General features: G+C 40.3%; 1 protein-coding gene across 1 annotated transcript; it reads left to right on the plus strand.

Moving 5' to 3' along the window:
- The first annotated feature begins 8,264 nt into the window (after positions 1–8,264).
- LOC126267849 (uncharacterized) lies at positions 8,265–8,762 on the plus strand. The gene has a single exon (XM_049973158.1). It carries the CDS (start codon positions 8,265–8,267, stop codon positions 8,760–8,762), a length of 498 nt encoding a protein of 165 aa, XP_049829115.1.
- Positions 8,763–21,904: the final 13,142 nt, after the last annotated feature.

The following is a 21,904-nucleotide window of genomic DNA, read 5'->3' on the forward strand; positions in this document are numbered from 1 at the left end:
GGATAATTATGTGGCAAAACTGTTTCAGTTTATCAACATAAAGAAAGGAAACAATATTTTATCTACAATGAAACGTCCTTCTATTTCTTCATTGGCTCTTATTCAGCTAACATCATCTCTAGCCAACAGATTAACTTGGTAATGTTATATTCTTAATAATGAAGAAATAAAAAGTAAGAAAAAACGAAGTACTTTACAAATTAGAGCTGTTAATAGATTTTAAAAATTTAAAGAAATAATTTGGTAAGAAGATTTAACAGTAATTTTCACTTGGAATTCAAGTGGTGGAGATGGTCTTCTTAGGTGGCCTCATAGAAATTATGCTGGTGTTTCGATAAAAGATGCACCTCCAAAAGAAGGTAAAATTGTTGTGGAATTGATGGTAATCCATGTTGGCATGGTTAAATATGAAGCAGAATTTTCGCTTGAACTAGAACAAGAAGGGCTAAAATATCTGAAAATTCCCATATCTTTCTTTGAACCACAAACAATTGAGAATTAAGTGGAATGAGAAATGTCGAGTTAGATATCACTAATTACTATAATTCTGCAGAATTAGATATGCTACATTCCATCTTCGTTGTATTCTAGACAAAAAGTAAAAATAATCTATTCATCGATTCTTCTTTGTTTGGTCATGTTAAACTACAGAATATCTGTATTCAGAATGGTAGAAATGACGTTTTTCCTCAGGAATTATAGAATCTCGATCAACAAAATGAATTTTTAGAAGCTTTTCGAGTTTCTAAAATAGGAACACAATTAAATGCAAATGTTAATGTTAATGTAAACACATTCAGTTATGCGATCTGTGTTATAAATATCACTTGAAGAATGAATGTTCTGGCTACACGGAAAACAACAATGAAACTATGTGCCACTTTTCATGATAACATTCTGAATGACATACTTGCTTATGTAATTATGTGTGATAAAAGGAACTAACCACACAATTTACAAAGCAGAATATTAACTGAAAACTTATGTTTATATTAATTTTTGAATTTTTAGAAGATATAAGCAAACAGTTGGAGGAGTTCGACTTATCTATCAAAATACTCAATATTTTCCAAAGGACAAATCCTTTCTGGGATGGGTCTGATGTGTCATCCCAAATATTGAATATTTTCAGGCAGATAAGTTTAACCCTCCTGTAGATAAATAGTTGTTTTTTCTGATGTCCCAGCTGATTATAAATATTTGGTTAACTAGACTGCAAAAATCCAAATATTTATTTTTCGTTAACTAACTAACAAGGAAAAATCCAGATATTTGCATTCATTCTGAACATTAAAAATCCTGGGAAAGTAGTATATGAGCAAATTGTGCGCAGTTGCAGCTGTTTTTTAATATTCCAAATGATTATGGATATGGTTTATCTGACACTAGCGGACAGATGAAGTGGAATATCAAAAACGCGACTCTGATGGTGCTCAAAGTGCCAATATACTACTTATGTATGTGTGAGTTTATCGTTGGTTTTGGTGCTTAGTTTTGACATTTGGCGGAATTAATAGATACGCTGGCTGGATTGGTTGTCAGTATCAAAGCTGGATGGTATAAACAAAAAATAGTAAGCCACATCTTGTTGTGTAAGCTATAAAAACATGTATACATTTGTACATTTATAAATGAATAAAATGGTTTAATATCGAAAAAGCGGAAAAATGAAAATATCAAAAAACGTAGTGAAACCTGGATGCATACTTTTTGTAGTGTTGTGCCATACACAGTATCTTTAAGAATCACAGTTTTTCTGTGACATCACATAATCTACTAGTGGAACGGCGACTTAGCTGCTGTTTGTCTCTTAGTGTGGTATTTATTATACATACAGTATCTTTGTTTGGAAATTGGTAGTATTTATAGAATTTTCTATAATGCTATTTATATGAGCGAGATTATTATTTCAACAAACGTGCTTGTCTCTAAAACTATAACATCACACACACTAGTAATGAAGTTGTGGTTTGCAGTGTTAAATAAATTGGATCTATGCTGCATTGTGATCGGCTGAGATCAACACGATGCAGCAGTGTAACACAACATCTAGAGCAGTGGGTCGGAACTCGTAGTTGGGTAAAATTTGAAAAATTGAGGCAAATGGGTGAAAATGTGCACAATTTGTGAATAATGACACCGAGTACTTATGTATCTGCTTGCGGACCTCTGCTAGTGCATTGAATGACATACTAACAAATTTTTATTAACGAATAGAGATTAGCTGATGTGAATTAACATGTTTCGTTATTAACTAATGGGAACAGCCTACAACATCTCTCCGTGGGGTCTACTCAGGCATCCCAGTTATAAAAGCTGAATGTGGGGAGTGGATGCTTCAACAGCAAGGATAAATATTTCAGACTCATACTGCAGTGTGATAGGCTGAGAGCATCTTGACATCGATGCAACGTCTATAGCAGTTAGTCGGAACAAGTGTTACTGGATCAAATATGTAAAATTGTGGACAAAGCAGAAAATTGTGGAAAATATGGAAGCATCTACGTATCTGCCTGGTTGTGTCATCTGCTGGTACCTCGAACGACGAAATATTAAATTTTTATTAACAAACAGAAATTGAGTGACATGACATATGAGGCAGTCAATAAGTAATGTAACACATTTTGTTTCTGAAAGCAGGTTGGTATTATTCAGGGTTACAATACACTGTATTATTCACTATTCTCTTGGTTACAAAGCCCTGTTATTCAGCTTAACCTCCGTTTAGTGCGACGGTCCTGAGGCCGTCATTGTTAGGGCCTGGTTCCCCTCATGGCACCAACCTACTAGTCGACACTGAAGCCAACGTCTCCCTGCATCAAGAACCTCCCCATCATAAAAGTAGTGCTTCCTGCAAAGAGTATGCTTCTATGTGTCAGATAGATGGAAATCAGAAGATGAGAGATCTGGGCCGTAGGGTGGATGAGTATGTTTTGTTAACTCTTCTTGGGTATATAGACTTGTGTGAGGCCTTGTGTTGTCATGGAGAGGGAAAAATTCGAATGCATTTTGGTGGCAACGAACATACCGAAGTCGTTTCTTTAGTTTTCTGTGGGAAGCATAATACACTTCCGAGTTGATCACCAAAAGGGAGGACATCAAATACAACAACCCCCTCAGTGTCCCAGAATACCGTCGTCCTGAGTTTATCAGCTTAGTGTGCAGCTTTGAACTTCTTGTTTTCAGAAGAGACGTGGTGCAACTCCATTCTATGCATTGCTGTTTTGCTTCCATTTCGAAGCAATGAACCCATTTTTCATACCTGTGATGACGTACAACAAAAAATTGCCTCTATTACCCTTGTACATGCAACCACTTCTCTTCATGGACGTATGTTAGGTAGCGAGGCACCCAGCGAACACACACCTTTGAGTATCCCAACTGGCAGACGAGTGTATCAGCACTACCAGCAGAGACGTCCAGTTGTTCAGTAAGGCGTTTGATTGTGATTCGTCAATGTCCTCAAATGAGATGACGGCACTTGAGAGATCCGACAGGTTGTGTCCTGGCAGATGCCTCGACCGATGACATGCCGTACTTTTCTTCATTGTGAGGTCTCCACAGACATTCTACAAGCGCCTATGAATATCTGTGATGCCTTGGTTTTCCACCAAAAGAAACTCAATGTCACCTCTCTGCTTGGAATGCACCTCCATTACAGACGCCAGTTTGAAGGCTACTTATAGAGGCGCCAACAATCAGAAATTCTTGAAATGACAGGGGCGAAGCGATAATATTTCACAACGTCCCACAACAAATTCTGTATTTTTTCAACCGAAACTGACCGAAAAAATGCGTCAATTACTCACTGAACGCCTCCCATAATTTGTTATTAACAAATAGAAGGAGACCACAGCCTCCTCCTAAGCTCGATTTGCATCTTGAAAAATCAACAATAAATGTGAGAAGATGAATATTTGCACAAATAGATGCTCTTTCTGTTGGTTCACAAAAATCAGAATAAACAAAGTCCAAGACACAATTTTTGAACGCTTGACATGATGTTTTCCCATAATGCACATTACCTTGGCCACATTACCTTCATTTAGACCAACTGAAATCCTTGCCAACTTTGGCATACTTTTACGTTTCACGAGTCCTAGCCTCTGCTTCCGTAGGAACCACTACTTTTTGTATAGTAGCTTTGTTTCTTTTCACGTGTATTCAAACAACAGACGCTATTCTTAGGCGACTTTTTGGCACTTGCTTGACCTTCTGCATCGTAGACGAATTCACCTATTTTGTTAAAAGTCACTTTATACCCTTTGATTACGATTTAACTGAGAGCAAATTCACTGCTCAATTTGGGATGTGAATGGCGTTAAATGGTTCTGTTTTATCATCGATATACAAGTTCATACTAACACTTGCAGAGTTCTCTGCTAATAAACCAAAGTCTGCCACACTGACCAGTGAGCTATTACATGGCTTGGCATTACGAAGCTTCCCTCCATCATAGGTGATGTGAGTTGAGACACGACGATCTAAATACATCTCCCATTCGTAGACTTTATATGTTTGTTCTGAGAAAGGCCTTCTCGTGTTCTGACCTTTTATCTAGTTATATTTTCTTTCTAGTTATTTTTTGACGAACGTACTCCTTTTTCGTCCTTTGCTAGAACAGTATTTAGTACTATGATGTGGTCTGCGACACGTGTAGCATTAGTAAGACTGTAGCTGTGATACATTTTTGCACTTGTTTGTCGTGAGAACATCGATGCATAGGCTACATGCGAAATTTGTTGGGAAGCACTTTTGTTATTTTTGGCGTAATCTGTAAGTTCAGTACTTCTTGTTGCCTTTCCTTTGCCATACGTTCCTTTAGATCTTCGTTGATGAATTAAAAATGAATTCTGTGCACTTAGAAATTCAGTACGATTATGAATATGGATCACCAATCAGGAAACACAACTGGCATCCACGTTGTTTTTTCGTGTTTACCCGTGACCTATGCTCTATATAAATGGCTGAAATTCAAATAGAGACAATGGTTGATAACCACAGGCTATTCTGCCCCATCATTGACAAGATTAAGAACTCTGCAATGACATACTGGTCTTGAGGCTTGCTCTCCTGCCAGATTTGGACACGAATCCTGTGCAGTGTAACCAAGACAGCCCTAACTGTGCAACACCCACCCACCATAGTGCAGTGAACATTTTTGGTGAAGTGGAAGACGATGTTAAACCGAACTTCCGAAACACTGTCAGCTCAGGTAAATTCTTCCATGTCGCAACATTATGTAATGACGAAATCTATAATAGAACTGCGAACGTGACACAACCTGTTCAGTATCAGACTCAAGGTCAGACTCAGGAATGTTAATGGCGTCGGTGAGCTCGTCCACAACGCGACCGTAGTTCGAAGCAATGAACTATTTGTCTGCCAAATACAGCAGATCATCAGTGCTACACTTGAAACTACGGGCTCCACCATTTATGCCCACCCAATCGTAATCATGGTTTGTGGCAATGGGAAACATATTTTGGAAACAAGAAGTGATCAATGACTATGAAGAAATTACCTTGTTGAGAAATGTTTGGGCCAACAAACCACAGCATTACTTTTGGGCATTACAGTGCTCCCATCTTCAAATATAGCTTACAACAAACTAAAATACAAACTCTCACTATACAAAATCTGCAGACCTCAGGATCAGACAAGTCATAAATCAAGAGAAACGTGACAAGAGACCATCAGAGTTCTGGCGACATCTACACAATTTAATAGACAACGTCACAGTGTCTGAGGAATTGTTACTATATATCTGTCAGTAACAATGGGCAGCACAAGTATGGACACCACTGACATTATATGAGGCTAATAGGAACTATGTAAAGGTAGAGTGACCCACAACAGTGACGACGACAATATTGACGAACTCGCTGGCTGTAAGCAACCTATGGCTGCCAACCTTACCCAAGGCGATGAAATCAAAAGATTAAGAACAACAGTTGATGTGCTGTCAACACATTTGCGTGCCCAGCACCAGCAAAGGGGCGCCAATGGTCAAACCATGAGACTAATTTAACCCAACGCCACCTCCATGGAAATTACGGTGACAGTGGGACAACGCAGATGGGATATGCTGATATCACAAACTTTTTGACCAACTTGTTGTTGAGAAGTATATTTCACCATCCAGTTACCCAAGTAGTGTCCACAGTAGCAATGCATTGTCTAAACACTATTCTAAACAGCCATTTCCATGTGGATTTTCTGTTGCATCAAAAAGACTAGGTGTGTTAGACAGCCATATACTGGTAGGCACGAAATTCCTCACAGACACTGGCTCTGACATCAGCAGAATGTCTACCAGCTACGCACCAGGCAGCAAAAGGATGTCCAAGCACAGCTGAAAATGGTTAATAACTCTGCAATCTCCTGCCGCGGTGGCCGTGCAGTTCTGGCGCTGCAGTCCGGAACCGCGGGGCTGCTACAGTCGCAGGTTCAAATCCTGCCTCGGGCATGGGTGTGTGTGATGTTCTTAGGTTAGTTAGGTTTAAGTAGTTCTAAGTTCTAGGGGACTTATGACCTAAGATGCTGAGTCCCATAGTGCTCAGAGCCAACTCTGCAGTCAACACTTATAGCAGCTAGGTATTCAGCTTCAAGGTCGATTTTCCAGTTGTTTCACTTAGTCATTTATAGTTTCTAACATCTCTGAATCTATCTGAGGCACCTACTTCCTCACTCACATTGCGTTAACCCTTTCAGGGCACTGTTTTTGTAGCAACTCAGAGAAGATAACTTTTTTGCTATCCCATCAGAATTATGATAAATGGACAACATTTACTTTTTCATAATTTTATGTTAATGATTTAAGGCCAAAAGCTATGGCAGTATATATATCACCATGGCGCTTTCGTGAGATATTAAAACTATGGTGGTAAACGGATTTTCCATTTCCCTTTTGTGACCTGTTTTGTGTTGGTGTTACACATAGGAAATAATGAACAATTTTTTCTGTTTTATTTTACTTTATTTAAAAAATGTTTGTTATCAATATTAAAGTTTGTTTACCACAGTGTGAAAACAACCCTGAAAACTTTATAATGCAATGAAGGTATTGGCTGATACAGGTCACAATAATGTGTTCTGATGACAGCAGTGATCCAATGCAAAACACCAAGTGACTGTTGTAGCAGTTTTCATACACCTGGTGCAGTGTACCACCACAAGATGTATAGTCAGAGGTGTAAGATATTCCCAAAAGCTTTGGGATACACCTAAGTGAGTGGTAAGTATGCTACCCAAGAACCACAAATGACAGATTAATTTTGTGGTAAGAATACTTCCCAAGCTCTTTCCAGAAACTACCTTGGTGCTAACCACACTTCTCAAGAACCATTAAAACACCATTGATTAGTAGGATATATACTTACTATGGTCCTGAAGGCTGTACTTCACAACAAATGGAAACTACAGCTGCAGACTGTCACTAGATGCCAGGAATGTACAGAAGTGGTAACACATATTCCCTATAATGCTGTAAAGAAATATATTTAGTGGGAAGTGCATCCCCCTCAGCCCGTAAAAGGGTTAACAACTGACAAGCAGGGAACATGCTTACTGAACACAACTGACAACAGTGCAGTTTCAGGGACCAAACGCCTCCCCACTGATAGTGTATTACAGAGAATCAAAACCGCATATTTGTGTATGGCAAACATCACAGCTCCAGCACAGAACCACACAATTACACCGTTGAGTGTGTTACAGATAGAGACTCACCACAATGGCCTAAATCAAAATATGGTGCATGACATCTGCACTACACCTGGATAACACGTTATATTAAGTGCATGCAGAATTGCACCTGAATGGCTGATGGAGACTAAGTCCACTTTTGAGGAGATGTTGTAGACTGGAATGATTTGTTGGTCCAGCAGCCCATGGTCTTCACACATACATTTAGTCCACAAAAAAGACAGCTTTTGGACGTTGTCTGGCGATGACAATGCATTAAGGCACGAACAATCCCAGACAGGTATCTGGTGATAAACACACAGAAAGCTAAGCAGCATGAAGGTCTTTAGCATCTTTGACTCTCAACTGCAATATAACCAGGGTTCCAGCCAGTAGCGATTAGTGACATCCCAAAGACTGCAGTTATTACACCAGTCGGTTTACTTGAATTATTATTGAAGACTTTTGGTCTGAAAAATGCAGTGCAGCTGTGGCAGTGTTTCGTGATTGAAGTGTTTGTTTCGTTTGCTTGCATGGCATTTTGGTGTTCTCTCCTAATGCTCAAATACATGAACAATATGTGTATACACAAACAATATGTGTATGAGGTGCGCGAATTGTTGTTTCATCATAGAATAGCTCTAAACAAAAACAAATGCATCATTAGGAAGACTCAGGCCACTTTTCTTGGCCATACTGTTACATCGACAGGCATTCGCCCATTGGCAGAGAAGATTACAACACTACAACACCTGTCAAAATCTGCAGATTACCAGCAGCTGGGAAGCTTTCTTGGGACAGTAAATCTGTACCACAATCACCTCCTAGCAATGGCAGTTGTACAGACACCTCCCACAGATGCACCTGTGGCCTGCGATGCCTCAGGATGGCAACCTGTTAAGTGGACACCTGAAACTGACAAGACGTTTTGTGACCCTCAGGTGAACTTAAGTCGGGCAGTGCCACTTGCTCATCTGGTATCTCCTACTCACTTGGCTATAGTCTTCAGCGTCAGTCAGTGGCAGTGCCACAAACAGGTAGATCAATACCGACTGCCAAAACATATGTGTGTCTGAAAAGCTACAACCAGTCCAACAAAAGTGGCATGCTGTTGGCAATCTACGAGGCAGTCAGATATTTCTGACCTCAAATTGAAGTTTGACCAGTGGCTATTTTTACAGACCCCAAGTCAATTACTTCTGAATTTAAGAATGTTAGTGACAAGTGTTTATCTAGGAAATTTCGAAACAATGGGTTCATAAGCCACTTGACAACGGATGTTAGTAGGAAAGCAGTGTATGTCCAAGCCCTGATAGCGATCTCATCCCAAGGTCATTGACAAGGACTACTGGTGTCAGGTTACCCACTTCTTCTCAACAGAATAATCACCAGCAATTGATCAAGGTCATCCATGGGAATCACCAAAAGCCTTAGGTTATAATGTGACTCGATAGTGGGCATGTGGTCCTACCCACAATTCTTACACAAGTGGATTCGATACTGATCACACAAAAAAACTGGTTGGACACGCCTCTTAATCAATGGGTTACAAGAAAATGGTGGGAGACCGAATGCCATGTGCCTGGACCAATGACGATCAAGGACTGCCTCCTGCCCTCTCCTTCCCTGTCTTTATATTTTATAACTGGGACATTTGAAGGGGTCTAGTTCACGCAGGAGTTGGGAGCCATAGTGAGAGGATCAGGCTGTGTCTATCTGTTAACAACAAATTACCTTAAGTTGAGAGATATTAATTAAATATCTCACCATTTGAGACACGAGCAGGTGCCACACCCAGACAGATATGTAAATGTTCCGATTCTTCCATATTTTCCACAATTTTCTGCTTTTCCACAATTTAACATATTTTATCCAATAATGCTGGTTCCAACTAACTGCTATCGCCATTGCATTGGTATCATGAAGCTCTGAGCTGACCACAATGCGGCATGAGTGTGAATTATTTGTCCTTGCTACTGAAGCACACATCTCTTCATGTTTCATAACTGGTACAGAGTGGACACCACAGAGAGAGGTTGTATGCTGTCTCTATTTGTTAATATTAAAATACGTTAAGTTACATCACCTGAGGTCTTTCTTTAATAACAATTTTTTAGTATGTCATTCAGTGCACCAGCAGAGCTCCACCCAGGCAGATATGTAAGTACTCTGTGTCATTCTTCCCAAATTGTCTAAATTTTTCACCCACTTTCCCCACTTTTTACCCAATCGGCAAGTTCCAACCCACTGCTCTCAGTCACTGTGTATCATGTTGTGCCAATGTCATGTTGCTCTCAATCACAAGAGAGCGTGGACAAAAATTATTAATCATTGCTACATTACTGAAGTGTGATGTCATAGTGTTAGAAACGAACACAGTGATAGAAATAATGATGTCACTCAAAAAGATAGCGTCATAGAAAATTCTACAAACACTGCTGATTTCCAGCCAAAGATATTGTGTGAATAAGAAATATCACATCACGATAGACAAAAATACCTGCCCAGTCACCATTACATAACTAGACTGTATCATGCCGTAGTTGATGCTTCTACCAAAGATACTGTGTGTAGCAGAGCACCAAAAGAAATACACACCCAGAGTCGACAGAAAATGGAACCACCACAGTGAAAAGCATGACACCTCCAGGAAAGCCCACCCCTTGTACTCCGTTGTGTGGTGTACAGCCATGAACACTGCTCTACCCAAACCAATGGTCTAGAAAGCTGCATTATAATAAATGTAATCCTTTGTGACTTGGTGGCTGATACAAAAGAGACTGGTGCTGTGTCAGTTCTGACCAAGGTATCTAACGCCAGCAGTAAAAACAGCGAACAGGTCCCAGCATGTCGGTGGAAATATGAAATACTGCTACAAATACAGAACTAGATTACAAGGAACTCTCCCCCCCCCTTACATTCGTTGGATAATGGAATTCAAACGAGCCAAATGAGATGCTGGTAGGGTATGGAAACCTCACAGTGCTGCAACTGCCACTGAATACATGGCCGTGAATGAGAGAGCTCCTAAGTTTGCCGAACACTATGATACTTCCATTATCTGGACTCAGGGCCAGCATAGTACCCTCACTGCTTCGCAACCTCAACACCTTCTCTCTCATCCACTTCCCTTGGTCCCACGGAACTCCGTGTGTCACCAGTGTCACAACCCTGTCATTGGTATCCTCTTCTCTTCTCTGATGGCTCCATCCACACCTCTGTCATTGTTAAACCCACCAACCACTAACAACATCTGATTTTCAACGACTGTCATCCATTCCACAACAAATAAATCCCTCCCATATACCCTGGCCACTGCCACTTGGGGATAGCATATCTGCAACTGCATCCTTTGTCTGGGTTTTGATTATGTATCATGCCCTGAAATGAGAGACATTTTATCCAAGGTTCTTCCCACCCCTCCAAACATTGTGCTCTGTCGTCCTGTGGAAGACACAAGTGCAAGACTCATTGGATCCACCTATCTAGCACTTCCCATTGCAATCTCATCACAGGCTTATTCCATCCCATCAGAAGCATGGCCACCTTCGAAAGCAGCTATGTGGTACCCCATCTTCGCTGCAATCATTCCTCAGCTTTTTATATTGGCATGGTTACCAATCAGCTGTCCATCAGGATGAATGGCCACCATCAGTTTGCATCCAGCTGGAAAGCGGATCACCCTATTCCACCACGTGCAGCTGCACATAACATGCTTGACTTCAATTCTGCCCCACAACCCAGGCCATATTGATCCTCTCCTTCACCACCAGTTATTCTGAACTGCGCAGATGGGAGTTATCATTGTAAAACATTCTCTGCTCTCCAATTCATCCTGGCCTCAACTTACAGAAACCTACTGTCCCCACACACTCCACCCAAATGTTTTCTCCCCATCTGTCCTGTTACCTCCTGACAAATCACCTCCACTCACCCTCATTGTGCAGTCCTTTCTGTTGGTGCATCCAACGGCCTTTTATCCTTCTCTGCTCCTCTCCTCTCTTCTCCCCATTTACCTCCCTTTCCCTCCACCACAGCTTGCAGACGCTCGCCTGACAGACCTGTCCTGCCACTTCTAGTCCCTACATTCTCTGCCAGACAGTGCTGATTCTTATTACCCCACTAGTGCACTGTTATCCTTCCCCCTTCACCAACACATTGTAAATTGTTGCTCCTGTTCAACATGTTTCTGTGGCACTCTGGTTGGAGCAGCGAGAGGTATTGATCGTGTGTGTGTGTGTGGGTGTGTGTGTGTGTGTGTGTGTGTGTGCAAGAGAGAGAGAGAGAGAGAGAGAGAGAGAGAGAGAGAGAGAGAGAGAGAGAGAGAGAGCTGTGCTGGCTTATGTTCATTCTTCTTTTCTGTAGAAGGCTTTGACCGGAAGCTTATATGTAACAGTATTTTCGTAGTACCTGTTTGCATCACAATGTGTCATCCTTCATGGTGAGTAGCAATCTACACTTGTACACTTGTCATTGTGTTATCGCTATTGGAACCTGAACTTTCCAGTGCATAAAAAATATCATCTGACTAGGGCCTCCCGCCAGGTAGACCATTCGCCGAGTGTAAGTCTTTCGATCTGACGCCACTGTGGCGACTTGCGCGTCGATGGGGATGAAATGAGGATGATTAAGACAACGCAAGGCCCAGTACCTGAGCGGAGAAAATCTCTGGGCAAGCCGAAATCGAACCCAGGCCCTTAGGATTGACATTCTGTCGTGCTGACCACTCAGCTTATGGGGGCGGACTTTCCAGTGCATGATTTTACCTAATTGGTTTTCTTCCATCCCATAACCCAATGATATTTTCATTTGTTACTCTTCTCTAAAACATTATTTTACTCAGTCTCTGCTCTTTCTCTTCTTTCCTAATTTTCTCACCACCTACCATATTGCACATACTCAAAGTGACATGGTATCAACAGTCTCATCCTCACATGACACACAGTTGTGTAACTACGAGGGTTACACCTATACCTATACCTATATCATTGACATCGGTTTGCAGTAGGGTTTTGGAGCATATACTGTATTCAAACATTATGAATCACCTCGAAGGGAACGATCTATTGACACGTAATCAGCATGGCTTCAGAAAACATCGCTCTTGAGCAACGCAGCTAGCTCTTTATTCGCACGAAATAATGGCCGCTATCGACAGGGGATCTCAAGTTGATTCCGTATTTCTAGATTTCCGGAAAGCTTTTGATACTGTTCCTCACAAGCGACTTCCAATCAAGCTGCGGAGCTATGGGGTATCGTCTCAGTTGTGCGACTGGATTCGTGATTTCCTGTCAGGAAGGTCGCAGTTCGTAGTAATAGACAGCAAATCATCGAGTAAAACTGAAGTGATATCAGGTGTTCCCCAGGGAAGCGTCCTGGGAGCTCTACTGTTCCTGATCTATGTAAATGACCTGGGTGACAATCTGAGCAGTTCTCTTAGACTGTTCGCAGATGATGCTGTAATTTACCGTCTAGTAAGGTCATCCGAAGACCAGTATCAGTTGCAAAGCGATTTAGAAAAGATTGCTGTATGGTGTGTCAGGTGGCAGTTGACGCTAAATAACGAAAAGTGTGAGATGATCCACATGAGTTCCAAAAGAAATCCGTTGGAATTCGATTACTCGATAAATAGTACAATTCTCAAGGCTGTCAATTCAACTAAGTACCTGGGTGTTAAAATTACGAACAACTTCAGTTAGAAGGACCACATAGATAATATTGTCGGCAAGGCGAGCCAAAGGTTGCGTTTCATTGGCAGGACACTTAGAAGATGCAACAAGTCCACTAAAGAGACAGCTTACACTACACTCGTTCGTCCTCTGTTAGAATATTGCTGCGCGGTGTGGGATCCTTACCAGGTGGGATTGACGGAGGACATCGAAAGGGTGCAAAAAAGGGCAGCTCGTTTTGTATTATCACGTTATAGGGGAGAGAGTGTGGCAGATATGATACACGAGTTGGGATGGAAGTCATTACAGCATAGACGTTTTTCGTCGCGGCGAGACCTTTTTACGAAATTTCAGTCACCAACTTTCTCTTCCGAATGCGAAAATATTTTGTTGAGCCCAACCTACATAGGTAGGAATGATCATCAAAATAAAATAAGAGAAATCAGAGCTCGAACAGAAAGGTTTAGGTGTTCGTTTTTCCCGCTCGCTGTTCGGGAGTGGAATAGTAGAGAGATAGTATGATTGTGGTTCGATGAACCCTCTGCCAAGCACTTAAATGTGAATTGCAGAGTAGTCATGTAGATGTAGATGTAGACTCCAAAATAAATGGACACTATTTCTTTTTAAATCCATCTTTTATTCTACATCTTTGAAAGTTTTACGGTGTGTAGATATGTCCTTTAGGAACAATATTTTCACTTCTCCACGTAATTTCCATCCCTCTCAACTGCCTTACACCACCTTGGAACCTGTATACCCGCATGGTAAAATTCTGGACCAACCTGTTGGAGCCACTGTTTGGCAGCGTGCCCAAGGGAGTCATCATCTTCAAATCTTGTTCCACGAAGAGAGTCTTCCAGTTTCCCAAAGAGATGATAGTCACATGGAGCCAGGTCAGGACTGTAAGGCGAGTGTTTCAGTATTGTCCATCCGAGTTTTGTGATCGCTTCCATGGTTTTTTTTACTGACATGTGGTCGTGCATTGTCATGCAACAGCAAAACATCCTGCTTTTGCTGATGTAGTCGAACATGACTCAGTCGAACTTGAAATTTCTTCAATGTCGTCACATATGCATCAGAATTTATGGTGGTTCCACTTCGCATGATGTCCAAAAAGCAAGAGTCCTTCGTAATCAAAAAACACTGTAGCCATAACTTTTCCAGCAGAAGGTGTGATTTTGAATTTTTTTTCTTGGGTGAATCTGCATGATGCCACTCCATTGATTGGCTCTTCGTCTCTGGTGAAAAATGTTGCAGCCATGTTCCCTCACCTGTCATAATTCTTCCAAGAAATTCATCTCCAACATTCTCGTACTTTTCAAAAGTTCGCTGCATACCATTTTTCTTGTTTCTTTGTGAGCCACTGTCAATATCCTGGGAACCCATCTGGCACAAACCTGTTTTAATGCCAACACTTTAGTATTCTGCAAACACTTCCTTCCGCTATTCACTGTGATGTGTCTGTCAGCAGTTACCAATTTGTTAACTCTCTGTACATTGTCTTGAGTGTGTGCAGTACGAGGCCTGCCACTGTGAGGACAATCCTCAATATTGCCATGCCCGTTTTCATCACATAACCTGTTTGCCCACCAACTAACTGTACTGCATTCGACAGCAGCCTCTCGATACACCTTTTCAACCTCTTGTGGATGTTTCCCACTGTCTCGATTTCACAGCACAGGAATTCTATGACAGCACGTTGCTTCTGCCGAACGTTAAGTGTAGTAGCCATCTTGAAGACATGCTGTGACGACACCACTCACGGGAACAGGTGCCTTTTTTTTGTGAAACTTTACGTATTTTTGTGCATCCTCTCCCGTTATCTAGCTCCCCTTACAACCACCTAACGCTTTCATTTACCGATTTCCTACGTCATTTCGCATTTCCCAAAGTCATCCCTGCCCCAATGAGACCCTGCACCATCTTTCTGAAACATTTCAGAAAAATATTCCTTTCCCTGCCTAAAAGCGTCCCTCGTCCTGTTGCTTAAATGCTGCTTAAGCCATGGCATCTCACCAACTGCCTAACCATAATATATCCTTTCACTCGATACACCCCTCCATTCGCAATGACTTTCAACTTTTCAGGTGCAGCCGATCCCTGTCCCTCACGAATCTGGAACTGCAAAAACACATCTCCATGGCACAGGCATCCCGGAACCACCTCTGATGCTTCTGCAAGATACTGCTACTGTGCAATCTCTACTACAGACATTGCATCTCTGAAATTGAATCATTGGCACTTCAGTATCTAAAAGAGCGTTCCAGACATCATCTCCACAAGCTATCCAACCTGCGGACATCGTACTGCCACCTTGAGACACCACTATCCAAATCCCATCCTACCCAGAGTGTTCCTCCATGTCAGTTCCTCAAAGCGTCCTGACCCTGCCTGACAGGCATTTTCAACTTGTCCTTTCCAAAAAACCACTAAACCCAAAGCTGACACAACCATAAAACACTGTTGTTAATCTTTCCATCAAAATCATTGGCCCTAAAAAAATTTCAGTCCCTTCTAAGTCCTATTCTCTAGCCACAATCATAAATTCAGCCATGCTGGATTTATCAATCATTTTCTCCCAATCTCTGCAAAGGAAATATTTGTTTGCCACCAATCCTTCCAACCCCAAAACCAATCTAATCGCAAATTTGGACCCTGCCTCTCCCACTTCATACTGCCATCCATCCCACCTAACCACTCCTCCCTAATGGTCAACCTCCAGAAAATTCCTTACCTCCAACTTTATATCACCACCCTACCCCAGGCCTCTTTGTAAGAACACAGACCTTTCAACAGAAGAAGAGACAGTCGTACAAAATGTCAAAATGGATCCTGACCTGATCATCCTATGTGCAGACAATGGTTCCTACATGGTCACTATGAAACACAGTGACTACCTACCTGGAAGAAGGCATCTGCCAGCTGTCTGACAAATCCACCTATAAACTTTTCCAGAGTGAACCCATCACAGAAGTCTAACATAACCCCCAATCCTTACTTAAATCCTTAACCTCTACCAAGAACCTCTCCAATGAATCCATTTCCCTCTTCATTCCTATGGTACCCCAAATGCACACTTTCTACATGCTTCCAAAAATCCACAAACCCAACAATCCTGGAAGTATTGTGCTCTTACTGAAAGGGTTTTGATTATTTATTATCATGCTCTGAATTGAGGGTCATTTTTCCAAGGTCCTTCCCACTCTTCAAAACATTGTACTCCATTGCCATGTGAAAGGTCCAGGTGCAAGACCCAATCAATACACTCAGTCATCCCAACCTATTGCAGTCCCATCACAGGTTTATCCTATCCAGTCAGGGGCCAGACTACTTTGAAAGCAGCCATGTCATATACCAGCTCAGTTGCAATCATTGCTCAGCTTTTTATATTGGTATGACTACTAATCAACTGTCCACCAAGATGAAACAACACTGCCGAACACTATCCAACAAGAAAGCAGACCACCTTGTGGCACAACATGCACCTATACATAACATTCTTGATCTCAATGTCAGTCTCACAACACAGGCCATCTTGATCCTCAGCTTCAGTGCCAGATTTTCTGAATTACATAGATGGGAGTTATCCTTACAACACAATCTCTTCTTTCGAAATCACTCCAGCCTCAACCTACCTATGGAATACTCCCAACCGTCTGACCATAAAATTTCCCTTCCCTGCATCCATTCCTTCTTTCACAATGACCTTCACCTTTTTGAAGGTTCCATCACTCCCTGTCTCTCACAAACCTGGTTCTGCAAAAACGTATCTCTATGGCAGAGGCATCCCAGAACCACCTCTGCAAGATACTTCTACTGATAAATCCCCACTACACACATCACATCTCTGAAACTGACTCCCTTGCATTACAGCACCTGGAGGAGCATTCCAGACACCATCCCCACAAGTTATCCAACCTGCTGACATCCTACTGCCATCTTGGGGCATCAATATCCAATCCCCATGCTCAGTAGTGTTCTTGCATTTCAACCCCTCAGAGCATCCAAACCCTTCCTAGCTGACCTTTTCAGCTTGCCATGACCCAAAACGCTTTTGTTAATCTGTCACCAAAATCCTCAGCCTCAGAGAAATTTCATTTCTATCCAGATGCCCCTTCCTCAGCTCTAAAAAAATTTACCTTGGTTGAATTTGTCAAAGACCTATTCTCCTTCTCCTGATTTGTACAAAAGGAACCAATCCTTTCAACCAAAGTTAACCTAGTCACAGCACTGAACCCTGTCTCTCCTAGTTCACACCATCATCCAACTGTTATACTCTGTCCCTTCCCCCTAAGTACCTCACCCCTCCCCCTGCTATCTAGTTGCCTAACAAGAATTCCTTACCTCTAACTTGATCTCACCATACTTCTGCAGATCCCTTAATAAGTACACAAACGTTTCTGCAGAAATAAGGACAGCCATATATAATCTCAAAAAAGATCCTGACCTAATTATTCTACCTTAGAGTACGCCATTGTTATGAATCACAGTGGGACTACCTGGAAGAAGACTTCTGTCAATTGCCTGACAACTCCACCTATAAATTCTGCCAGAGCGATCCCATCCCAGAAGTCTGACAAACCTCAAATCCATGCTTAAAGCCCTAGGCACTTCCCTAAACTGCTCCCCTGAATCCATTTCCCTCCTTGCTCCTATGGCACACTACGCACCCACCTTCTACATGCGCCTCAAAATCCAAAAACCCACCATCCTGGACATCCATCTGCAGCTAGCTGTTGTGCTTCCGGTGAAAGAATTTTGATCCTTGTTGACCAACAATCCATTCCCCATGATCTAACCTCCCACATTAGACATACTAACCACTTGCCTCATCAACCCTCCACCATTCCCACCCCTTTACCTACTTGATTCATACTTGTCACTGATTAGATCACTTACCTATATACTAACAACCCCCATGCCCACTGTCTTGCTGATATTGAACACTGCTCCCAATGTCCTTGAGACTCCAAAACTTACTGCTTCACATCTCATACACCTCAATGACTATATCCTAACACACAAATCTGCAGCACAGCCACAGGCACCTGCATGGCACCCTTCTGTGCTAACCTGTATATGGGACACCTGGAAACCTTCTAGGCTCACAGAACCGCAGACTCCTTGTGTAGTTTAGGTTCATTGACGGTATCTTCATAATCTGGACTCAAGACCAGTATGCCTGTAATTACATTCCTTTTATGCTTAGTTAATTGTTACAATGCACCAAACCAGTAATTAGTCTGTTTGAGGCAATGTACGTAAAATCTGAATTTGTTATAGCATTCTGTGCTCAGTAACAAATTTCTGAACATGCCAGAAATATTTTGATTTTTGTTTTCAATAATTACTAAGTAAATTGATCTAAACTTGCTACACCAGTGAGACTTTTAACTAATATTTATCAAAAACTGAAGTGACCTACATAAACAAAGTGTATATTGCAGCTTACAAATTTATTTAGCACATATCGGTTTTCATTTTTGATAAACGCATTATTTGGGATTCGTACAGATGTAGGAATACTCTTCCTTCTTTCTTTCAACTGCAGTTCACTAAAACGTAAACTGTATTGATATTTTTTGGAAATTTGTAAATTACTTCGCAATTATTAATGAAATTATGTCCATGACCACACTAAATTGTAAAGTATTATTTTTGTTATTTTTCTATGTATGCGAATTAATTTTGCTACACACTTTTAAATGTCATTTCTTAAAATTTGTAAATTCTGATTGTCAATGATTGTCGTAAATCATATAAAGAGCAGTAACAGTAGTAGTAGTAGTAGTAGTAGTATTAGTAGTAGCAGTAGTAGTAGCTTTATTCATCTTTAGATCTCTTTTTACAACGATATAGGACATGTCAAAGTCTTAACAAGTTTATACCAATTTAAAATAAGCTAATTTGTATACACATATTTTTACTGACTTCTAGTTAGAGACAATCATTAGATTTACTCCTGGTATACAATACTTTTTTTTACAAATAACTTATTAAATAATGTAATGCCACACTTCACTCATATCTCACTATCAGTCATTGCACACACTATACACACATTGTTTCATAACACTTCGCTCACTACCCCCACTCACCCACCCACCCACCTAAACACACACACACACACACACACACACACTCACACACACACACACACACACATTGGTGATCTCTGGGCTATTTTCTGTGCTGCAACTTCCCATTTGCTATCCTGAAAAACTGAGTCAGCATCCCTCCATAATGATTGAGATGTTGTGCTCAGAAAGAGGAAGAGGTGTTAGTATTGAGCTATGCATAGGTTGGGGGTAAGTATCTCTAGAACGGAAAAAGACGGAACAAAACATAAAGTGAAGGTGTTACATGGAATGTTGGATGTTTTATAATCATTATTATTATTATTATTATTATTATTTATCTGTAAAACATTTTTTTATCAAACCCCTACTCTGTTTTATCTAAGTAATCCTTCAATGTATAAAATATTTTGCATAACAGGTACTTTTTAGCTGACTTTTTAAATAGTGTTTTTTTTTCAATTCCTTTAATCTCTTTTGGTAATTAATTGTACAGTTTCATTCCTTGATAGAAAATGCTGTTTTGAGTTTTATGTTTATTTTTTTCATGGAGTGCAGTAATTACCGATGTTATTTTTGATGTGTACATCTGATTGGTAAAGTCATTCACATGGACTAGTTAAAACCCCCAGTGATTTGAACAGATCTTTACAATGAGTTCGACTAGTATTTTTGGTTATTATACTTATGGCTCTTTTCTGGAATTTGATCCCCCAAAAATAATATGTAACTAAAAGACATTGCATGTAAACACTGATGATAGGATTCTAAGAGCATAACATGCTGACATTCTGTTTGCAAGTACCTTCGTGTGTTCACACCACTTCAGCTGAGAATCAATATTCATTCCTAGAAATTTTGTATTTGTTACAGAGTCTATAGAGGTGCCATCTACATTTAATTTAACATTGTCATTTTTCCTCTGCAAACTGAAATTCATGGCACTAGTTTTCTTTGTGTTCAAAGTCACTTTATTGCTTACTGACCAATCATAAACTTCCTTGAGAGTTTCGTTTGCCTTCTTGGCAAGGAGTTCTCTTGTTTTCTCAGTGACTATAATACTGGTGTCATCAGTGAAGAGAAGTTTTTCACCAAGAGTAACGTTAGTGGGAAAGTCATTGATGTATATCATGAATAATATTGGTCCTAATATGCTACCTTGCAGAACCCCTATATTAATGTATTTTGGTTCTGATAAGTATTTTACAAAATGTTTAGATCTTTTATAAGAATGTGTTGTCTCTATTCTTTGTACCCTATCTGTTAGGTATGATCGAAACCAGTCATTAGTTACCCCTCTTGTTCCTAATGTTTCTAATTTATTTAATAGAATCTTGTGGTCGACTGTATCAAATGCCTTAGAAACATAAAAAAACATAAGCCTGTGACACACATCTATATCAAGAGCATCAAGTACAACTTTTGTGAATTCTGCAATGGCTGACTCCATATTTTTGCCACTTCTGAAACCAAACTATGATTCGCTTAAAATATTTTATTTATTCACGTAATTCATTAATCTGTCTTTCATAATTGCTTCTATTGTTTTTGAGAATGCTGACAGCAGGGAAATGGAATGGTAATTTTCTCTGTCTTCTGCATTACCTTTCTTAAGCAAAGGTACAACTCTTGTCTGTTTTAACTGCTCTGGAAATGTCCCTGATGTGAAGAATTCATATATTATATTTGTTAAGGGGTCGTGTATAATCCCTATGCATTGTTTCAGTACACACATTGGTACTTCATCTAAGTTTACTGACTTTTTATTTTTTAGTTTTTGGACAGTTTTATTGACTTCATTCTCTATGGTTGGAAGTAGCATCATTGTATTTAGTGCAACATTATTTACAGGTGTTATACTTGTTTTGAGGAATTTTTGTCGTAACTTCTCTGCAATACTTGGAAAATGCTCATTTACATAGTTTGCTAAGTGTTGTTGATCCCTTAGCAGTATGTTATTCTGCATTTGTTTGCCTCTCCCCATTTCCTTTTTTATAACATCTCAGACTGCTTTGATTTTATTCTCTGCATTATATATTATTTTGTCATTAAATGAGTTTGTTTAACAATCAGCACCTTCCTATAGATTTTTTTGTATCTATGATAGAAATTTAAGAATTCTGGATCATTGCGAATCTTTCTCATGGCACTGAGGTGTTTAAGTGTTTGGGAGGACTTCTTAATACCTGCTGGTATCCATCTGTTTTTGTGAGATGTTGATACAGACATGCATACTTTTGGAAATGCCTATTCAAAGTTCAATGTAAACACTCTGGAGAATTTAGAGAATTTCTTAATCTCGTTGGTTTCCTTATACACTTCATCCGAGCTCTATTTTACTAGTTCTTTTGAAAAATCTTTTCTATTGATTTCTGACAGATGTAGTTTGTAGGCTTGTAGTTTAGGGAATGATTTGATGCCTGATTTTACTGTTGTTATTTGACAGAGATGGTCTGATAGTCCGAGATCTTT

Source organism: Schistocerca gregaria, chromosome 4 (genome assembly GCF_023897955.1).
Source record: "Schistocerca gregaria isolate iqSchGreg1 chromosome 4, iqSchGreg1.2, whole genome shotgun sequence".
In the NCBI taxonomy this organism is placed as follows: Eukaryota; Metazoa; Arthropoda; class Insecta; order Orthoptera; family Acrididae; genus Schistocerca; species Schistocerca gregaria.

Excerpts from the sequence above, each read along its gene's own strand:
- LOC126267849 (XM_049973158.1), top strand. The coding sequence starts at position 8,265 with ATGTGTATACACAAACAATATGTGTATGAGGTGCGCGAATTGTTGTTT.